This window comes from Cornus florida, unplaced genomic scaffold (assembly GCF_030987335.1).
Source record: "Cornus florida cultivar Cherokee Brave unplaced genomic scaffold, ASM3098733v1 CherokeeBrave_3.0.0_Hap2_Chr02, whole genome shotgun sequence".
NCBI classification, from domain to species: Eukaryota; Viridiplantae; Streptophyta; class Magnoliopsida; order Cornales; family Cornaceae; genus Cornus; species Cornus florida.
In genome coordinates, this window is record NW_026775572.1 from 28107629 (window position 1) to 28131104 (window position 23476).

General features: G+C 34.4%; 1 protein-coding gene across 1 annotated transcript; it reads left to right on the top strand.

The window, feature by feature from the left end:
* Positions 1-1209: 1209 nt before the first annotated feature.
* Positions 1210-23476, top strand: LOC132294458 (mitotic spindle checkpoint protein MAD1-like). Its single transcript, XM_059792328.1, has 16 exons — positions 1210-1520; positions 3882-3981; positions 5305-5465; positions 8911-9108; positions 9197-9289; positions 11326-11442; positions 12862-13109; positions 14525-14696; positions 16052-16162; positions 16248-16451; positions 17554-17716; positions 18330-18420; positions 18519-18588; positions 20589-20717; positions 20979-21017; positions 23103-23476. Exons 1-16 carry the CDS (start codon positions 1356-1358, stop codon positions 23190-23192), a joined length of 2151 nt encoding a protein of 716 aa, XP_059648311.1. The 5' UTR covers positions 1210-1355; the 3' UTR covers positions 23193-23476.

The window sequence follows — 23476 nt, forward strand, 5'->3', positions numbered from 1 at the left end:
TGTTCGATCCACTTCATGCCTTGGGTTGTTAAGTTTTTTTTTTTTTTAAATAAAGTCAGAAAGAACCTAACTTACTGTTTTATGTTGTTGATCATCATTGATTACATTTGTGATCAAACCCCTCTCACCCAAAAAAGTAAGAAGCCAAATTTAAAGATTAAATTAATGATTATTTTTTTACTTTCTCTGTTGTTACTTGCTTGAAGGAAGATCTAGTAATTGGGTTTTCTATGCGATCTGTTGATTGTTTCAGTACTTACCAATATGATTATTTCATTGACTTTATTATTGTTTTGTTGATTTTATCATCTTTTTTGTTGAAGGAAATCAAACTTTTAATAGGAAATTCATTTGTGCTCTTGAGTATGAATGTTATTTCAACTTCATTTTAGGAATAAAAGTGAGTTACATTTTATTTATTTATTTTTTATTTTTGGGTAAATTGCATTTCTTTTTCTTTATTTTACTTCTGCCATCTAACATGACATAAAATTGGTTCCCAGAACAATTTTTCTTGAAAGGAGCCGCCTCCCATTTTGGGAGCCTGCTTTACTCATATTGGAGCCTCCTCTACTTAAAGTAGAGCCTGCTCCATTCATATTGGAGCCTCCTCCACTTTTACTTGAGCCGGCTCCTTTTATAAGATTTAGCTTGTTTTGTGTCCTACGACACAAAGCAAGCAATTAAAGAAGATCTACACTAGTTTTGTCGAAGACTTTTACATTCTTCTCAATATAGTTTAAGCAACCATCATTGGGTACAAATGCAGCGATCTTCTTCCCATTCTTAATCAGCTGCACACGAGCAGATTTTCTCATGGCAGAGTTGGGCTGCTTAGCCTCAATACCACTGCATAAATTAGTTAAGTGCTGTTGAGTTTTGAAATATTGATTTGGAAAGAGAAGATAAATGTGGCATTTGCTACCAAACTGAGCCTTAGAACCGAATCTTGGGGTAAAAATATTGTTGCATATTTAAATCTAAAAATTTATCTGTTAAAATATATAAAGGGCATAATAGTAATTTTTTTATTATCCTTCCCTTTCCTTTCTTTTTCCAAACATGATTGTTATCCTTCCCTTCCCTTCCCTTCATTAATCAACCAAACACGATTGAGGATTAAACTTATCCTTCCCTTCCCTTCCCTTTCCCTTATAACTAATGTTATCCTCCCCCTTCAAACCCATCCTACCAAACATAGCCTAAAACAGCTCTCTCTACGCAAACGAAGTCCAGTCATAAAATGGCGCCTATATTTTAAACGAAGTCTGTAGAGACTTTACCGGAAAAGGAGATTTTTAGAGAGAGAGAATCGAACAGAGTCCTAGAGAGAGAGAGAAACCCTATCGGAGAATATGATTGTGAGAACCCCACCTCCAAGGAAAAGAAGGGCCGATTCAAGGGCACCTGAAAGCCCTAACTCGGATCGCCGATTGGTCATCTACGAGGACCCTCCGGTGCCCGAATCATGTCACGATCATTCGGAGCAAATGCTTTGCACTTATCAGTGCCGTCAGATGGTATTGATGCCCTATATCATTATGCATACACACACACATACATACACTGGCATATATATTTGATGAGTCCTTAATTTTATTCATAATTGTCAGGATATATAATGGGAACTGCTATACTCGTTGAGCGGCATATTCTATTATTGATATTCATTCTATTATAATTTTGTAATTTTTGTAAAAGTGCTTTTTGAAACCGAAGTTATATTCTTATATACTAACCGAGTATAACCAATCTGAAATAAAATATTGAAAATCCATTGCTGGATTTTTTAGTGTATGGGACGCTCACTTGCTGGATTATTTAGCCCTGTATATTTTTAGTTCACATTAATGGTGAAACCGTTCAAGCAGGTTGCTTTAATGGTAACCCTTTTACTTGTTACTAGGTGTGCAGAATACAATTTGTGTTAGTTTTGCTAAATTAGTTTTTCATTGAATATTTTGTTGCAATTTTTAAGTCTATGACATAATTGGGGAACTAAATTGTCTGATAGAAAAAGAACTAGTAGAAATTGTTGCCCATTACTAAAAACCTGATGAGAACTGAATAAAAGAAGCCATTAGTTCTGAATTATGCATGGATTAATGAAAATCCTGAAGGATTGAAGGAATGACTGTAACCTAGCCAATAAATTGCCAACAATCGAGTCAGAATATGCAAAGCATATTAGCATTGGAATAAGAGCTAAAAGAATGTTTTCGATTATCATTAACAGATGGGACTGGAATTTGAAAGGTCCAATGGCTACCGTGTAATTGTGCAACCATGGAACGTGGAAGTGGAAAAATAAAATAACAAACAACACAAAGTTTTATGTAGTTTGGCACCAGAACTAATTGTACATTGGGAGATTTTAACAGTCATGGAATTTAAGTCACTGAAATAACTCGGTGAACCAAATATCTTCTTCTTCAAACCTAGTGCACGAGGCTCCCAACATTGTGGGGTCTGGGAGGGTCAGATGTACGCAACATAGCCTCTAACACGGAACCCGTGACCTTCAGGTTACAATGGTGTAACCTTACCATTGTGCCAAGGCTCGTCCTCAACTTAGTGAACCAAATCAAATTTGAAAATCAGTTAGCTAAGCAAATATGTGGTTCTTTGATAAAATTCTTTTAAAACAGCCCGAGTCAGCTATTGCACGTGTTTAAATTCAAAATATGTTGATGGAGAAAGAGTTCCTTTTCGGCCTGCATCGTTAATTTAAACGAGAACACATTTTATTATTAAATTAATTAATTTATTTCTGGCCGAGTGCAACAAAATCCAGTTGGGATTGTTCCCTAACTGATAATAGCTGGATAAATCAAAATTTTCCGTACAAACAACAAATACACTAATTTTTATTGAAATCGCATCAAATTGTATGACAAAGAAGTGAGAACATTCTAATTTACAGGCTTGGCAGAGCTGTGTTTTTGGAGACTAAAGAATGGAGGTTGATGTGTGAATATTTTAATATTGGAGGTGCCCTGTTATAGCTTGAGTCCCCTAATTCGATTATTGATGCCATGAAATGCAATATCAAAAGTTTGGGAGTCCATGCCCCTTGCTGCCACCTCTTATTTTGTGCATTGAAGTGATTTAATCTCATTTTACAGTCACTTGTTCTCTAAATTCGTGCATTGGAATAAAGTAGGAGAGTAATGGTATTTTTGGAATTAAGAAAGTGGGAAACAATTGACTAACTAGATATCGGGCTACAGAAAACGTGGTATCTTCCAACTTTTAACCAACAATTTTTTATTTGTCTTGGTAATTGGAATTAGATTTTATCACCCAGAGAGTCAGCTATGTCTCATGTTATGAAAATTTTATTTCAAGAATAATCCTTGGAAATTTTGTTTGTCCTAGAGAACTCTTGAGTAATTTTGGTATTGTTTGATGTTGGCTGTATATTTATTTATTTTGATAAATTGATGCTAGTTGTTGATTGATATTTTAAAGAAGTTACAATTTCATTAATCTCATTCCAAAATTTTCTTTTTAGACAAATATGCTTTTGACACTACAACAGGACTTATACTGTGCCTTTCTCCTCATAAGTTTTCCATCACAAACTTTAGTTACGCATACTTCTCAATAATATATATATAAGATAACTTTTCTATTTTCTCAATGGTCAAAATTTGAGTGATAGTTATACCCTTTACTTTTTATAATTTTCAAATCTATTTTATTTCATGCAAAACTTTGTGAGTTAGATGTAGGATGTGTATTTTATTTTGGAAATTTTTAGATAGTGGATGCAAATTTGTCATGATTAACACTCAGTTGATTTTATGAGATATTGGGTGCCTTAATTTTTTTTATTTTACTTGTTGTTTAACGGGCTACTAATCTATGCACTGTTGTAGGTTAAATCTGAATTCCTGGATGCATTAAGCAATGCAGAGAAGCAAGCACGAGACTCTAAATCTAAACTGGAGTTGCTAAATGACGATTTGTGCAAAGCAGGTGAGTTATCAAAATTAGATGTTCCATCATGTTATTGAGAAGTGAGAACACATAAATTCTGAAGTTTGCTTTGTCACACTCCTTTAATACTATTTTATCTATGTTGATTGGTTGAACAAAGATATTTAACCTCGTTTCTTTCTATGATTAGGCTATATTTGGTATTTGCTCTTCCGATGAAATTCCTATCCATTATTTATTTATTTTATTGCAACAATCACTCCTTTCAGATTAAGTGGCACTGCGTGTTTTTTCATGTGTTCTTTCCATTGATTACAATGCATAATGCACTGATGTGGGAAATGATATCAACAGTGTTTACGCAGGAAGATTAATAATTACTAAGGATCATCCACAATTATTTTCTGCAAAATTTGTGAACATGTCTTGAAGGGTAAAAGATTGTGTTTTATCCAAATCATTCACTTCGTCGTGTAAAAGTTTCAAAAAGGGTGTATCATCATTGGTTTATCTATAAATATTAACAAGTGTATATTATCTTCTAACTTTTACCGAGCGGATGATAGGAACAGTAGGCATATTCTTAGTAGGCCAACAACTTATTAAACTTGGTGGTTCTATCACAGTGGCTTGCTAATGGGCCTTCTATGTACGCCCCAACCATAATGCTTCATTTGGTTGGAGGGATGGAAAACTGGATGGAAGGGAGAGGGGAAAGGATGGATGAGGTGTCCCGAAGGAAGGGAAGGTGTCTCCATCATTTTTTATTTGGTTGGATGGAATGGATAGTAGAGAGGATGGATGCGGTAACACTTTTATTTTTTTGGTTTGGTTGGAAGGAAGGGAAAGAGAGTTTTTCTATGTTTTTATTAATATACCCTCATTTTATAAAATTATACATCCATTCTAAATTATGGAACAACAAGGTTAAAAATGAAAATTAAAAACTTGTTGGTTATTATCGGTCTTTCTCTCTCCTCTTCCCCCAATTTTGGGCGGATAGAAAATTACAAAGGAAGGAGGGATGCTCTCTCATCCATCCCTCCTCAATCCTTCCCTCCAACCAAACATAGCATAAAAGAACGAAAAAAATGAATATACATATTGGAAAATTCAGTTCTTTCAATAATTGAATCAACGTTTGCATTTTTTTATGGTGCATAAGTTTTTTGTTACATTAAAGTGTTTCATGTATCAAATGAGTTTTCACCCTTGCCTGCCCTTTCCATTGTTGTCCTTGCAATGTTCGGGTTATTTAAAATACATTATTTCTTGTTAATTTCTCTGGGTTATGCCATTTAGGACATTTATTATTCAGAGCTTGTATCACCCATTGATTCTGTCCCACATTCCTATGTACAGAAGCTGAGAGGAAGAAATATCGAGATCAATTCTTCTATGCAGAACAAGAAATTGCAGCTGCTAAAGGGCGTGAACAAGCGCTGCAAGAGCAGCTTTTAAAGGAGATCAATGATTCTCAAGATCGACTGAAAAAACAATTCGAATCATTTAGCAAACTCGAGGTTCAACATTTTTCTTTCTTTAATTTGCTACCAAATGAAATCTTTGAATTTTACGCTTTTTTACTGCTGGTAATACGGGAGTGGGAAACTAATCTATCTTTATATATTTTTTATAAGTAGTTTCAATCTATCTTTATACTGCAATTATGATCGTCTTTTCATGATTTTTGGGGTTTCCCTGAGTGGAAGTTATTATTTTCCCACCTTCGCCAGTTATTCCATTTGATTTTCAACAATAAAACTTGTTCTTTGTTTATTTTTCTTCTTTATTATTTTTGATTATTTTTTTGGTGTGTGTTGGATTGGTAGGAGATCACAAGTTAGTTGCTAAAATAGCACATAGAATGTCAAGTTTCAGTCTTTTAAACTATAATATTCCCAACTTAAACATTTGCACTAGTAAGGAGGAATAACAATGGTTAACATTAATGGTAACGTAGGGGAAAGCTAAAATTAAAGTGGATTGAGATTTAAGGAATGACGTGGTAGCATGTTATTTTATTAAAGTTAGTTCTACACAAAGGGGAATGCAAAACAGAATTGGTGAATCCAGCCAAAAATAGGTGGAGCAAGGCTTTGTTTGGAAGGGGGAATCACATGGCCTAAGCTTGTTTTTTTGGTTGGCTAATTATCTGTCTATGTTCTTAATCACGTTGATTCGTTGAACCAGCCAAAAAATAGGTGGATTGAGATTTAAGGAATGACGTGGTAGCATGTTATTTAATTAAAGTTAGTTCTACACAGAGCGGAATGCAAAACAGAAGTGGTGAATCCCGCCAAAAATAGGTGGAGCAAGGCTTTGTTTGGAAGGGGGAATCACATGGCCTAAGCTTGTTTTTTTGGTTGGCTAATTATCTGTCTATGTTCTTAATCACGTTGATTCGTTGGACCTAGGTAATTGTTGCATAGGAATTATTAATCGAACATATTATGCCTCTTAATCTTGACATGGTATAATGAAGTCAATAACATCTGTGATAGAAAACTTCATTTTGTTGCCTAAAGAATAATTGACACGGTAAATATCATCAGCTTATATATGTCATGATATTTTTTGATAGTTTTTCTACTAGTCTAGAGTTTAACATACATATTTATTTTATGGGGCTGTGGTGGTATAGTTTTCTCTGATCATTGAATGTAGCATTATGGAGCAGAGATGTACTTTTCTTTCGGGTCATACGATCATAGTTGTGATTTGAATTTTAGACTGCTAGGGTCCTTAGAGTGCAACCTGCTTTGGTTGATGCACCAAGCAGAACTGACGAAGAAAACAATTTTCAATATCCTGACAAATAACGTATAATCGCAAGGTATGGATAAGACATGCTCATTGAAAAAAAGTATGGATGGGTCATGACACCAAACTGATAGTTTCTAGAAAAATAGGATAAAGCATATAACAGGGACATGAGCATATCAATATTATCATGTTGGAACCTTTTTTATGAATTTATCAGATATGTTTTTCTAACACATAGTATCTGGCTCACTTGAGAAATCTAAAGAATTATGCAATGTGGACAAAAACTCAGGAAAAGGTTCAACATGATTAACCTTATTAGATCTCATTTATTAGAAAAAGTTGAAGTATTTAAGACCTCAGTATGTTTTTTTCTTACAATCCCTAGATATTTACAAAATTGTTGCATCTCAATGTTTAGCATGTTTAGATGTGTACTATCTGAACTGGGTCAAAATTACTAAATGTATCTTAATATATGGATCTGGTAATAGCTGAGATGTAATGATGTAAGAATACGACCCAGGGTACTTAATTTGCGTATGCGACTTGTCATAGATTCAGTGAAGAATCTTGTATGCTCTGCAAGTTTGACTTTTGAGTTGGTAACTTAACTTTCAAAGACATGGACTGGACATGCTTAGTACTTTTTGCTGAGCTTTCTATAAAAAATATACATTGTTTGTGTGGACAGTTAAAACACTTATTTATTTATTTATTTTTATAAGTAATGTGGACACTTAAACACAAGGCTACCAATGGTCCTGCGATTAGCTAAGTTTTATCTTTTCTTTAGTTTTAAGTTTTCAGTATATTTATTTATTTTTTATACTCACATAATCATAATATATGTGTTACATGTATATATACACTTATATATACACGTAGGTCCATTGATGCACTGGTTACAAAAGATAATTTAGTTTGTATAGAAGATAAAAACAAACAGGATAACCAAAAGTAGCATAGAATGAAATAATTTGAAATGACTTTAAATCATTAAATAGAGTAGGAGAGCTGACATGTAATACAAAATAATGGAAAAGAGGATACATGTGTATGGTCCCATTAATATTTGGATGAAGGCAAGGATAATGATATATGTATGTATGTATAATGGACACCAATCTAGGGCATGATCACATAGGAAAGTTGATAGGTTCCCTTTAGGTGCTCTGAGTTGTATTGATTATGATATTCTCTGAGTCCCACTATGCTTTGGTAACCTAGGATACATTTCCTTGTTAGTGTACGTTTTATGCAGCTAGTAATTGAACTGGGATATCATGGAACCGAACCAACTAATTAAAGGTTGATGACTTCGTTTTGGTTATTGGTTTGTGAAGTGATAAGGGAGAGGTATTCAAATTATTTTCATGTATGTGAATGCAAGTTGAGCGATGAAGAATAAGTCTCAAGCCTGCATCAGAAAGAAGAAACCTTAAGTAGTTCTTAGTTTGCATCTGAACTTAATCCTATATCTTTAGCTGTATGTGCATCCAAATCAAACTCTAGATTTTTGCTAAATTTGAAGGGGGCTTGTTTTTTGGAGGCTGAGAGTTGAGATTCAAGTTTGTTGACGAAGAAGAGAGTCACATTTTTTTTTTTAATCCATTGCAGTGCTGTTGAACTTATTAGATCACGTGAGGCATTGTGGTTATGCCGTTATATATTGAGCAAACACAATAATATAGATGATTCTACAAATATGGGTCCGATTCTTTGGTTTGGTAGGTCGTCCCACCGTGTGAATCCAGAACTGAATCAACCTACATTAGTGCTATGTTATTTAAACTCAGAACTGAATCAAGGAAAAGAAGAAACCAAACAAAAAAAAAGTCAGGGAAGTTGGATAATTACATAAAGTCTCTCTGTCTGTCTGTCCGTCCGTCCGTCTGTATGTATTTGGCCATGCCTTTTTCTCCTTAACTAGAGGTTATCTTCTTTCAAAAGACAAGGTGTAATTGCTGAATTGCTAGTTGCTACTGGCCAAATAAAAAGTTACAGTTCTTGTTCAAAGATTGACTTTATTAAGTTTATGGTTGTGGTTGCCAGAGGCATGTTTCGAGTGTTAAGATTATTGTGTTATTGAAATTTCTAATGTGTTGCCTTTGCCTATCTTTCGCCTTTAGTGTTATAACTTTGTTTTTTTGTTTGCTGTCATCTGTGTTTCTAATAATGTTTAGGCCATCTGATTTGTAGGTAAAGCTCCAAAACGAAGAGAATCTTCGCAAAAAAGCAGAGTCTTCAGCAGCTTCAGCAGAACAGAAAGCAAGCCTTTTAGAGAGAAAACTAAGCGAGCTTTCTGAAAGTATAGAACGGGACAGAAAACGCCTTCATAACGAGCTTGTGCATCTGAAAAAAGAATCGGAACTTTCTGTTTCTAGAATACGTGCAAATGTGAGTAGCTAAATGTGTTAATTATATTCAAAATAGACTGTGTTTAAGCATTTATTGGTGATTATCTTTTTCTTTTTCTTGTTCTTAGCTTGAAAGAATGGAATTCAGAGCTACTAATGCTGAGAAAGAATCTATGTTGCTGAAAGAGCAGCTTGAAGAACTTAAGGAGCAACTTAATCAGGTCACCGGCATAGTTTTTTTTGCTTTGTATTTACAAGTCATAATTTTCTTCGTTTTTGAATATCACGTGTCATATGTCACATCTCAAGTGATTTCAGCCCAAGTTTTTTGTTTCTTTTTTGTTTCTTTTTTTCTTTTTTCTTTTTCCGGAACCGGGGTATCCAGGGCCTTGTCCCGACTAATCCCCGGGACACTGTGCAAAGCACCCCTTCCACACGGGTCGGTAAAACTCGGGCTTTCACCTGCGGGGGTGGCCCCAAAGAATTTGTTTGCACTCAAGGGGAGTCGTCTAAGCCTTAGACTTGATGCTTCATGAGGTACCAGTCGAACCTTGGACTGTGGGAGTTGGAGGGACATGAGAGGAAAAGAGGAGGAAGAGTTTATCTTCTTGTTTGTTTTAAAAAATGAGGAGGGAAATAAGAGGAATAGGAGGGAGAGCCTATCAGCTTGCATAGTTTTCTGGTTGCCCTCCAAAAAGTGGGAGAATTTGGAAGGAAAGGATGGGGGACCTATAGCCTGTTTGGTTCAATTTTCAGAAAACAGTTTTTAGAGAATTGTAAAAGACTGTTCCATGAAAGGACTTTTTTTTAGAGAACAAATTTTTAAAAGATTGTCAACTAAATGGACTTTTGAACAGTTTTCAATTTTCTCACATAGTCGGAGAACAATAATTTTTATTAGAAAACTAAATCTAGCATTCCCTCGTTGATTGCCCATTCTGTCACTTTATATGTGTGTGTGTGTGTGTGTGTATATATATATATGTATATATTTTAACAAGTGATCTCCCCTTTTACCCTTTATCCTCACAATTTAAAACCATTATTTCATTTATTTTCTTTGCACTATTTTTTCAAACATGATGGAGGGTTATCACTATCCTTTTTTCCCCCCTTCTTTCTTTTTTCTTTCCATTTTTTTTTTTAAATATTATAAATCTCATAGCAAAGTCTATCTTTTCCATTCCTCCTATTTTTCAAAACATACTGTTTGAGTTTTTCCATGCATGATATATATATATTTCTTTCTTTTTGAAAATTGATGTGCATTTCTTGGTGCAATGATAGAAACTCAGGCAAATAAGCATAAAAATGGTAGTTTGAGTTTGACAAGGTTAGGTTAGTACGATGGTTCGAGTTTGAGAATAATCACCTTGTAAAAAACATAATTATCAGAATTACAAATTGGATCATAGGATCACACTTATCAAATTGATTCAGATTGTATGAAAATTCATAGAGAGGTGGATCGTTCTGGATTGTACCATAGGATTGTGGCATAATAGGATTGCTCATGATACAAAAAATCCTTTGCTACCAACGGGCAGTGGTATCGGCCTCTTACTTCCCAAAGGGAGGTCAGGGGCTCAAGTCTCGGAAGAGACGTGTGTGTGAGTACCAACTAGGAAAAAAAAAAAAAAAAAATTCCTTTGCTTCTTTTTTATTTTTTATTTTAAGGTGGATTTATTTTACACCTCTTCTAAAAAAGTGTTAGTTATGACTTTTGTGATTCATATCTAATAAATTTTTTTTTTTAAAATTTATTCTCTATCTACTTTATATTTACAAATATAGTTTGAGTTTTTCCGCTCATTTTGTTGGGTCTTATGATTGTTGATCTGATCTTACGAACCCCCTAATCAATCCAATGTAGGATCCTGTTCCTAACAACCTCGGTGCAATGTCATGTCTAAAGGTTAAGTTAGTCTTTCCCTCCCACTTATCAAAAAAAAAAGTTAGTCTTTCCCTCCCAACGCCCTGCATATGCAGGACTAATACTGGATAATGATTCTTTTTTTTCTTCTTCTTTTTATTTATTTATTTATTTTTTGGGGGTGGGGTGGGAATTGGCTATTGATGTTGCATGTGGATCAACACAATTTTTCTGTTTTTGTTTATTTTTTATTTTTGTTTTTATTTTTTTAGTTTTTTTTTGATTGCATGTTGTTTTATTTGCATTTGCATGTGCATGTTTGTCAACTCCATAAACTCATTCAAGTATGATGACAATTCTTTATTATCTTATTTGCTTCATCAGAGCTGGCATCAGAAGAGTGAAGTAGAGAAGAAATTATCAAGTTTCTTGTGTCAAGAAGTTCATCCTACAGATACCAATATTCTGGTGAAGCATTTGCAAGAAGAGCTTAGGAATTACGTGAGTTCTCTTCGTGCACATTATTACACTTGCTAAATGACTGTATCTAACTAATTCCTTACTGATAAAATCAACATGAAACTAGCCCACTCCATAAAGACCAATAGCTCTTTGTTGAATTTTAGAATTTCATAGTTTTTCTGTAGAAAGTCTATTTATCTTAATGTATGTATTAGTCTTTTGGTCTAATAAATCAGATATTCATGTGTATTGAATACCAATATTTGGTTCCGCAGCTGCCCTCAGGTCAAGTCAAATCATGCCCTCATTAATTTAACTTCACTTTGTTCAGTATCATGCCTTATTTTGTACGAGCTGACCACCCAGAATGGGACCATGCCAGTAATGCTTAATGAGGAATACTGGATCTGTAAGATGCCACTGGCAGCTTTTTTTTTTCTTAGTTGATACTCACCTCCCCACCCCACCCATGCACCCACCCACCAAGGAATTGCTTGCACCCAAGAGGAGTCAAACCTTTGATTCACATGTTGTATGCTTCTTATATATGCTGTTCTATCACAGAAGTATTTTGTCCATAAGCAGTCAGTATTCCTGTGGTTTGGGCTAACATCCCATAATAGATTGTATGTCCTGGTTTTGAGGTATGCTAATTGCCATCGGATAATGGTGCCCCAACAAAACTAAATCTTAATTACAGGATAACAGGACACTGGACCTTTGATAAGAAGTCCTATGTTTCCTTATTTCTTACCCTTTGCCAGCTTTTCATTAAATAAGTTTCAGTTTATTGCTGATGTTCGCTTGTCAGGAAGTGCAAATATTTACACCGAGTTCAAAAGTTATTAACAAAACTATTTAAACTTCAAAAGTTCAGTCAAAATTCATAGTGCTGTTACAAGTATCGTTTGTATTTAATTGAAGGCCCATCAAGTGGCTAATTTAATCTTGTAGGAAATCCGATATTAATTTTTAGTGAATTTAACATGAACTTCCTACCGAAAATTTTAACCCGAAACTGTGATATTATCAGTGGTCTATTCTCTTGAACAGAGTTGCGGAGAATGCCCTGTAAAGAAGAAAGTAAATAAGATGTGCACAATGAAATTAATCCACGTGATTTTAAGCCATTGATTTAAAGTAGCATCCACATATTGATGAAGTGACAGTATTGCATATATAGGTTCTCTAAGAAATGCGTAGTATATGTAGCTAAAGAATTTGTTCTCGTGTAAATAAGTTGTACATGAATCATGGTTGTTGAGCTATTGAGATCAATACCTAATCATGCTCCATCCATGGTTATCTGGGTTTTGAGCTATCCTGAGATTGAGATTGATCCTTGAGATAATGGGTTTTACATCAACTACTTATGGTGTATAAATCAGTTTTTTATTTTTGTAGAAAATTTCAACCGTAATCTCAAGTATTAGCTTAACTTGTATGAACTTAATCCAGGAATCTGAAGTGCGAGAAGCAAGAAAATTAAAATCTTCTCATGAAAACGTCGAATTACTGAAGGAGAAATTATTGGAAGAAAAGGGCCGGAGAGAGAGGGCAGAGTCGGAGTTACTTAAACTGTCAGATATTCAGTTGAGCATGAAGAATTTGGAAGATGAATTGTCTGCCTCGAAGCTAATGATGAAAGACATTCCTGGCGTTTCATGCGCTGATGATATACCTATCAAGTTCGCAACTTTACAAAAGTATGTTTCCAACTTTATTTATATTTGCTTTGCTGTTATGGTCCACTACTTGAGACTCCTCAAATAAAGTATGTTATATAACTTTTGAAAAATGATATCACCTTGAAAAATAAAAAAATTATTGCTATGCTCCACTAATTGGTGCTGCATGTGCAAAAGTGATGAGAGTCAGCGAGACGTCTTTATTGCACTGTTCAGTAGCGAGGAATGTTTGGGTCATGTGCAGGATTCAGTGGGTGCTGCCGGCTTCTGCTACGGAAGTTCGTGTCTTGGGGGTGTACAGTGGGCAGACAACTTTGAGATGTTTAGAGGGTTGGTCTGTTCTATTTTTGGTGGGGTTTATGAAGGGAGAGAAATAGGTGATCTTCTGATATGCAGAAGCTCTGTTATGGGTGCTGAAGCACTCTATTTTGAGTTCTTTTTTTTTTTTTTTTGGGCTGGAGGGTGAATATGTACATCTGTGGAGAATTTTGTTGTTTTTTTGGATGCTTTGAGGGTACAGTGATTTTTTATTTTGTGCAGTTGTTCCTTTGGGTGCCCTTCCCTTTGAGCGTTTTTTAATGAAATTTTAGTTATCGAAAAAAGCAAAAAGAAAATGACATCACCTATTGATTATTGATTGACTTGAGTCTTCTCTACATTTTATTACTTTTCGGGCAACTACTAGAGAAGTGTAGACTGAAACTCAATTTTTTTTTTTGAAAGACTCCAAATTAACATTTGTTACTCCCTTTGTCCCAAAAAGAATGTCCATTTTTCCTTTTTTGGTTGTCCCAAAATAATTGTCCACTTTCCTTTTTCAAATAATATATTTTACATCTTTACATATATGTCCTTGAAGTTTAAAATTTCAAACTTGAATATTCAAAACTTAAAAGGGCAAGTTAGTAACTTTCCAGGGTAACAATACATGGCCCACATGTCCCCTTAAAAATTTTTACTCCCCCAAAAGGACATTCTTTTTGGGCAGAGGGAGTATTTTATAAGAAAACCTTGGATCTTTTGTCTCATTACTGGTCGATCATATTATTGCTGTACAACAGGATCTGATATCCCAGGGACCTCAATGCGTGCATGTGTTTATGTTAGATATTTTTTCTTGGAGATTTTTCTTGGAGAATGTGACCTGTTTTTGGTCAATAATTTTAGGATGATAAATAGAGATGTATACCACCATACTTTTTTCCTTTGTATAATGTTGTGATGAAGCTCTTTTTTTTGTTCTCTTTGTCACTGTAAGTGGTTGGTTTATTGAGGAACTTTTTTATCCACAACTTTTTACTACCCTTCTATTAATATCTCTTGTCAAGTGAAAGAAAATGAAGCTTCTACGTCTAGTTTTGTAAATTTGAATCATGTTTTCTATTTCAGTTGGTTTCCTTGTTTACTATATTGATCTTGCTTTTGCAATTCAGGGAGGTGGTTGAAAGCATGGTGAAGATGGGCGAGGCCAATGCACGTGCAAAGCAATTGGAGGTGGCCTTGGATGCTGCAGAACTTTGTAAACAAAATGCTGAAACTGAGGCTGCATTAGCCAAGGAGAATGCTGAACTGTCAAAATCAGAGGTTAAGAGGATTGGATTAATGGTAAGTATTAGATTTTTTCATTTGAGATGTCTTATTTTATTTTTCTTCCTATAAATCTCTTATTTTCTCTATTCGAGTTACTATGCTCATGTTCCTTGTGTCATATGATGTTTTGTCCATCCTTTTTTTTACCCACCTTCTAAGTAACTTTTTATTAACAACCAAGAAAACTTACAACCAAAAGAAGAGAACCTCCATTACACAAAAACAAAATTTGACCAGTTTACTATAGGATCACTTATTCTGCAGACCTGCCAGAAGGATTTGAACTCTGGGTTCCCATATTTCCAAACAATTATGTCTTGTCCTTGATACAATTGCACATTTGAGATCTGATGCCAAATCCGCATTGCTTCTTCAGCTAAATACTCAGGTTTCTTCCAATTTCCATTTTTAATTAATGCACTGATGTTAGCAAATAGCACTTTTAGGAATATCAAACATTCTGAGTTCTGACTACCCTGGCCCAAAATCCTGAATTAATGTCTCACCATGCCACCAGGGATCCAGAAAAAAATTATTTCGTAACATCACCAATTTTAGATTGCAGATCAGCAGCCATCACTTCTCTGATGTCCAGAAGTTGTTTCCAAAATCTGGAATGCTGGTTTTTGTCCATCTTCGTTTTACTTGCATGGTTTTTCTTTTCAAAATATTATCCTCTGATGTCCAGAAGTTGTTTCCAAAATCTGGAATGCTGATTTTTGTCCATCTTTGTTTTACTTGCAGGGTTTTTCTTTTACAAAATATTATCTACATTTTATTTTGTATGTCAAATCTAAAAATTAATGGGCTTATTGGGGAAAAATGTGAGATCCTCTTTAAATGGTAAAGTATGGATAGAGGCTTTTCCCCGTCTTTGCTGCTATAGAATAATTGTTGTTAGTAGTTTCTCTATCCTTTTTCTCATTTAATGGGATGCATGAGGTGGCTTGATTTGTTCATAGCTTTATTGTTGAGGCCCATCTTGTATTTTTAGTTATCCAATTTAATCTCGTCTTATACTCTGAAATGTCCATTACACCTGTGATACTCCATTATTCTCCCGAAACTTCTAAAAATCAAAGGAAAAGAATAAGTATGCCGCCATCTAATCTTCTGGGTTCTAGGGAACATTGCAACTCCAAAGGAAATAGGAACAATTCCAACTTAATGAGGAGGCATCTGCTTTTACCTTAATTGCATCAAGCTAGAAAAGTGATTCCACTCATATAGTTCCTGTTAGTTTGCTACATGAAGTTAATAACAAACATATGTATGTTCTACAGTATTTTTTTCCCCAACTATATAACAGTCTTTTTGTTTGTCTTCTTTTAATTTATTTGTTCAATAAAAAATATTTTTATCTTTTGCAGCTTTCTTCTGCTGTTGAGGAAAGAGATTGGTTAAGAAATGTTGTTAAAGAATTGAAAAAGGACAAGAATGTTGAATTGAGCGGTGAAATAGTCAATGGAACTCTCATTCAGGTTGTTGAACACCATACTGTTTTACTTAATTATTCATTCGGTTTCTCATGACGAGCTTTGTTTGTTACTTGATTTACAAGGGCAGGAACTTGAATCATCTGTTTCCAAGAAAGAATGCTATATCAAGGAATTGGAAGGTAATTTATGTGAACTAAAAGAAGTCAATAGTCGTCAACACAATGAAATAAAGATGCTCGCCGAGAGATTAAATAATGAGGCAAGAAGGATAAAGTCATTGGAGAGGGAGGCCGATCGTCTTCGTTCTGAGATTTCACTATTGGAATCCAAGGTCAGTTTTCCAAATCTTAAATATACTTGGCCATACTTGTCATTTTATGGTCCATATAGTATTTCTATTCTTAATACTTTCGTCTTGAACCAAATGATTAAAGCATGGACGGCTTTGCAACTGACTTTGCTGTACGAGCTTCCCAATTGATGCTTATTTTAAGCATGTATAGATCACAAATGATAGCAACTCCAATATGAGTGGCTTGATGATGAAAACATATTGACTTCTTCCCTTAATTTTGTTAAACTTATGATTTTTATCCCTTTAACCTATGTTGTTCTTGGGACATAGCTGAAATGAAGTTGTGAAATTTGTAATTTGAGTTTTAATTTACAATTCTATTAATATTACTGTTTTTCATTTGATCTTCAAAATGGATCCCATTAAATGGTAGATCCCATTCTTGATATTGACATTACATGATTTTGAATAAGACTACATGGTGGTTAAATTCCTCTTTTATACTAACATGCTGTGATTTATTTGGCTGCATAACACTGTTTTCCGATGCTGACATTGCATGATCTTGTTGGTTATTAAACTTGGGTTGCATTTGATAAACATTGGTCAACAAGAAGTAATTTGAGGTAGTGCCACATGGTCACTGTCCTAGGACTTCATGAGCTTTGATAATTTATAGTGTAAATATGTTTCTTATAGCGTAACTCTATAAAAAATTCATGTCTAATCAATCGGACTAAATAACATAAATGACTGTATAACATTATACATGTTTTTTTATCTGGTCCCTGCCAGGAGTTTTTGCAAGAGTAGTTGTTTATATTAATATTATTGTTAGTGTTATTATTATTACTATTGTAACTGATAAAGGTGATGTATTCTATTAAATATTTATAGCTCAAACAGCATGTGCATAATGCAATACAAAAATGAGGCGAGCTGACTATTTGGCAGGGTAGTCAAGGAGGTAGTTACAAGTCCAGGAAAAATCAGAAATTGTTAACATATGGAATGAGTTAATTTATTTTTGAATATGCTCTTTAGTCTTTCCAAAGTTTTTAGTATTAGTAGCAATAGTAAGAGCTCAGCACAAAGAGTGGTACAGTTAGAAATATTTTTATTGGTTTTCCTTCTGCAGTTAGGTCATGGTGATTTTTCATCCGCAAATACAAAAGTCTTGCGAATGGTGAATACCCTTGCAGTTGACAACGAGGCAAAACAAACAATAGAAGCTTTACAGAGTGAGTTACAGAAGACAAAGGAGAAGTTGGAAGCTGTTGAAGAATTAAAGAAACAATCAGGTACTAAGGATAAGTCTTCAAATCATAAACTTTGGTCTATGCTGTCATGTTGTTCCCTTGAACTGGATGTCCAGTTTTTGTATCTTAGGTCATGCCTAGATATTGATTGCTTTAGACTTTAAAGCATGGTTGGATATTCAGATGAATGACTAGTACGTTAGAAAAGCAAAATAGAAATGAATGTGTTGCAAGAAGTTGATGGTAGCAATGGTTGTGTAAAGTGAAGAGAAATTTAGTTAAGATGGTTTATTAATTCCCAAGATGGAAATTTTAGATTGGGCGGAATGGTAGTGTCTTGCAACCAGCCCCAAATGGTTGGGCAAAGGATTTGTTGAGTTGTGTTCAAAGCAGCCGAAGCAATTTCTGTCATTGTATTTGCTTTTCATTATTTGCATTGTTATTGGGCTGAAAATCCATCTGTAAGAAGGGGGCGCTATATGTAAAAAGTCAGGAGGTTTCTTACCCCGACTAAGGTATAAAGCCTTAATGCATATGCTCAATTAGGCAATCTACTAAGTCAATCTCAATTTGAATGTTTGCTATGTCTCATCAATTGATTGATTAACAGGCTGACTTTCTTCTTGTTCTAATTGGCTTTTCTGTCAACTTTCAGCTGATGGTGGGAAATTTGTAGACTCTTATATTTCTGGAAAGATTGTGCAGTTGAAAGAGCAAATTGCGACACTGGAAAAGCGTGAGGAAAGGTGACTGGTGAAATGAATTTGGTATCCAGTGCATTATTTAGTTGCAATTAATTAGTCTTAAATGAAGCTTCTAATTTTACCCTTGAAAGTTGAAACAGATACAAGACTGTTTTTGCTGATAGAATCTCAGTGTTTAGAAGGGCATGCTGTGAACTTTTTGGTTATAAGGTATTGGCAACTCAACATACTTTCTTCTTAGTTCTTGAGTGACTGTTACCATAACTGCAAGTATACTCTTCCCGGTAACATAGTTTTAGCCAGAGCTATTAGTGTATGCGGAGCCAATCATAACAACTGATTACGTTTAGGTGGCCATTTTGGACTTCTTATAGGTACGGGACATGCTGGTGTTAAAGGAGTCCAGTATAGTTTTTCAGACTTGTTATCAATAATATATATCAAATATAGATATTAATATTTTAAAAGTAAAAATTTGATAACATTGTGTATAATCCTATACAAGAATATTATCGTCTCCATTATTCACTAAAAGAAATGGCAAAGAAAGAAATTTAATAAAATTAGAAGACAAACTATTGCATGCTAAGTAATGTGTAGTGGATCTATTTAATATTCTAACATATGATTCTTTTTATCATGTATACTTTTTTGAAATTTTCATTCAAAATTAGAATACCGTGGACATGAGATTATGATATTTTTTTTTGATTACTGGTGGTTCAAACTTTAAAGAGGTACTTAATTCTTTGTATTATTAATTTCTTAAATCCTATGAATTTTAGTGTTGATTCATATTGTCTTCCACATACATATATCTCTCTCTCTCTGTATGCATTAACGTGGTTGGCACAAGGGCTTACAATTTGAACAGGGATCACATTGAAACATAAAGCCATTGAAAGCTAACTACATAAAGATTTTATCACATTGATTGGCACAAGGGCTTAAAATTTGAATAGGGAGCACGGCGAAACATAAGGGTATTGAAAGCCAACTACATAAAGATCCTATCAGACTAAGAGTTGAAGACACTCTTGATCTCAAAAACTTCCAAGCTAGATATGCTAGGATGTAGATTGATTGCTTGCTGTTTGGGTTCACACTTGAAGAAGAGAGATGGAAAGAAGAAAGAGAAAATGGGACATCTTGCTCTCCAAAAATCCATCTAACGATCCCTTGTTAATTTGAATAGCCCCTATAATAGTAGCGTAATTATGAAAATCTACCAGTTTACTGGAATTGACACTTAAAAGGTCAAATAGACTGTTTTCTCGGGAACCCCTGAGATGTCTTTAAAGTATTGGGACTTCCAAAATACTTTTAGAGACATAGTAGGTAGTATTTTTTTCCATTTTGTAGCTGAAACAAAATGCTTTGGACTGTTTTCCAAAATGTGATATACAATTATGGAGCCAATGGTGTCGCAATAGTCAATATGATGGTCTGGAAAAGTAGAACGATGAAATTTGGGAATAGTATCTGTGCTGGAGAATATATATTTATGTTTTTGGAAACTTATATATTAAATAACCAAAAAATGTGTTTACACCTGAAAGAGAGAAAAGTGTTGAATGAGCATAGGTAATTTGAATCTGCAAATAATTTTTATAAGTGCGTGGGATGGAAGCTCTGACAAAATTGTGACATAGTTAATTTTTTTTTCTTTCACGCCCACAAAAAAAAAGAAAAAAAAAAAAGAAAAGAAAAGAAAAATAAGAATAATGAAATTCTAAGTTTACTAGTCAGAGAAAAAGGGCAAACAGTTTGCATAGAGGAGCATTCAATAAAAAAAACTACACCTGAAAAAAGTAAAAGCAACTTCTTGTTTGTTGATACTTGATTCATATGAATAAAAGAAAATAAAACATACTCCTTTATATAGATGGGTGACTCAACTCCTTTGAGTTGTTAAAGCATCCAATAGTCAATTTTGAAATCAATTTAAGGTGTTTTTTCTCAAGTAAAAACAGTTTGTTCTTGTACCATTAAGAGCTTGTTACAAGCTATTATATGGACCCTTGACAACCCTGCATTTTAATTTTACTTCTATTGGTTTTTATTTAGTACTCTCAGTCATACAAACATATGTTTCCTACAAGTCAGTTTTGCATATTGTTTCCACATCAACAAGTTTGTCTGGATAGAACTTGCTATTGTCTCTCCAAATATTTATATGTTCTCATTTTAGTAAATGTTCTTCTTTGCAGATTGTAATGGATGATCACCAGCGTTCTGATGGAATTCCAGTTACACGTTTTACCCTTCAATCTATCTATGCTCAAAGTGATGATGAAAAACTTCAATTTGAATATGAATCGGGGAATACAAACATTTTGGTAAGAGGGACTTGTAGAATTCAGGTCATGTAGTCGGGTGCTTGGACATCCTTATAGAACTGAAATCAATCCATTGCGTCTTACATAGCATTTTCTTGTCTACTGAATTTATAGTGTTTGATATCTGAAGCACTCTCTGAATGTTTAGTGTTATTCTAGGATTTATAGAATGGCCATCCTCTTTTTATGTATATATTTTTCATTTTCCTGAAATCCAAATTAATAAGCATTTTAAACTAATTTTCTTATTTCATGCAATAGGCAAATGATTACACCTCGCACCCTGAGATATCCCATCAGGTATGAAATATGATTCTCTGCAACTTTCCTTTTCAAGTGTGTAGTTATTTTGATCTCAAAAGGTCGTTTTGCTTCTTTATTCCTTCCTGAGCCAAAGTACACCAGGTTATTTCTGTGAAACTTTTACCAATGGTACTTAATTTAGTCGCAATATAATGGGGCTTTGTATTGGGGAATGTGTGTGTGTGTGTGTGTTTTTTTTTTTTTTTTTTTTTTTTTTTTTTTCTGTACTAGGAAGCAAAATAGTAGAATTTCTTGAAGGGTGTACTTTGATTAAGTGGCGAGTTGTTATGTTGGTAGATTTGATTTATGTTTATTTAGAGATCATTGTTTTAAAAACCATGCTGTTTCATCATGCCTTTTATTCATGGTATTGGGGAGTCCGTTCACCTTTATCCCGTATCCAATGAGAGGATGCTTCACATGTATAACGGATGTTGCCTGCCTAGCGTTGTTAGATAGTGGCTGACGCCTGCCATGAGGCCACAATGATCTGCTCAGCACGTGAGCTTAAAAAGTCAGTTTTAAGCCAGATCATGACATTTTTACTTTCCAAAATATCCTAGAAACACATTTCCATCTTAATTTTGTTATTTTTAGGTCCTTGTTGATGTCAAATCTTAAACCAATGGTTCCAAGATTGAAAAATTAAATAAATCTAGGTGGGATACTTATTTTGGCTCAGTTCTTTCAACTGTCATTTTGAAAATTGGGGTTAGAATCTCTTTTTTGACCTAATACTTTTGGATCGGAAATGAAGTGTCATTGGTGAGACATAAGTTCAAATTTCTTGAATTGATCCAATTTTTGTGATGAATTTTGATTCAATACAATAAAATCTTTTGATCACTACATTTTGTGTTAAATTACATTGACCTCTCCTGAGGTTTGGCATAATTACACATGCGTGGCGAAATTAGCCAAAATTTCTCTGGCCCCCGAGGTATGATGTGGCAGATCAATTAACCCCTTGCCGTTACATAGCTGTTAGGGCCGTTAAGTCCAAGTCTTTTTCATGCTGATATTGCCCTTCACCCAGGCGAAAGACCAATATATCATTGAAATGCTTTAATGGAGATAAAAGCAGAGGTGATGGCAGAGTGAGGTGGTAGTGGTTGATGTGGAGGGATGCAGATGAGCCAAAGATAGATGTGCAGAGTTAGAGAGATATGAAAGAGAGATTAATTTAGGGCATTTTTTTTTTAAATTTTATTTTTATCTCTACAAACATTATTATATATTAGTAATAAACAAAAAAATGGTATAAAAGGCATTTCAGCTGATCTGTTAACATCTGTTAAGCCGCTAAACTCTGACAGAGGTCAGTGTAATTTTGCCATTTTTGCCATCCGGGTAAAGTTTCATCAAACTTTGGGGAAAGTCAATGTAATTTATTAATATCTATATTACAGTTACAATTTCTAAATTTCTGTAGGAAATAGTTGCCATTTCTCGTTGACGGTTACTGAAAGAAACAACGTTGAACTTATTAGTGAATACTAAATCACTTTCACAGGTCGAATAAAACTTGCTAAACATTGCAGCCCTACTACTTCCAGGAGTTGTGCATGACCGCAATTACTGTTTATAACCTAGGCAGAGTTTCCTATCCGAGTTTACTGATTCTTTAAACATCGCTAGACAGGTTATAAGACGCCAATTACACCAAAATTCCTACTAGTCATTGCCAAGCGTAGAATGTTATGATTTTAAAACCAGCTTTTGTTTGGTTTGCAAAATGAATGTCTGGCTGCCCCATTTAAGGGGCTGTGTGGGGGTAGATTTTTTGACGCAGATGTGCAAATGACACTTTGAGAAGTGATGGTATTACCATGCGTGCTGCACCCAAAATAAGTTCTCTAAGGGAACAACATTATTCTGTTAAATTCGGTTATCAAAAAGAGTAGCATTTTTCTGTATTTGGTATGTGGAAGGAATGGAAACCTTAAAGCAAGAAAAGTTGTCATCAGAGAAGTAGCCTGGTTGCCGCTGTTTCTCTACCTGATATACAACATTTTTGTGTGGTTATGATATATGATTTGCACTTAATATTTCACGACTTTTTTGTGGCCTCTGTTCTTGCAGGTCGATATATTTATTCGGAACTTGAACTCGATTCCAGCTTTTACTGCCAACTTGACTGTGGAATCTTTCAACAAGCGAACTCTTTCTTGAACTGTCACCCCTTACCTTTTTGCCCTAGAATTTGTTCTGGTTTTTTTTTGCTGTTGTGGCACTAAATGTATATTTTGTATCGACACAGTTTTCCCTATGGATCAGACTGCTGCAATGCTGTAAATCTTGACAAGAACATTTGAAATTGTTGTTTGGATTCAATTAAGTATGGACAATATTGGTGGCAAATTTGGAAGAGTTGGTGTGTCTTGCTTTTGTGGCATTTGAATTCCCTTCTCAATGTAAAGATGGTTTATTCAATTAGCCAGTGATTTTTCCTGTTT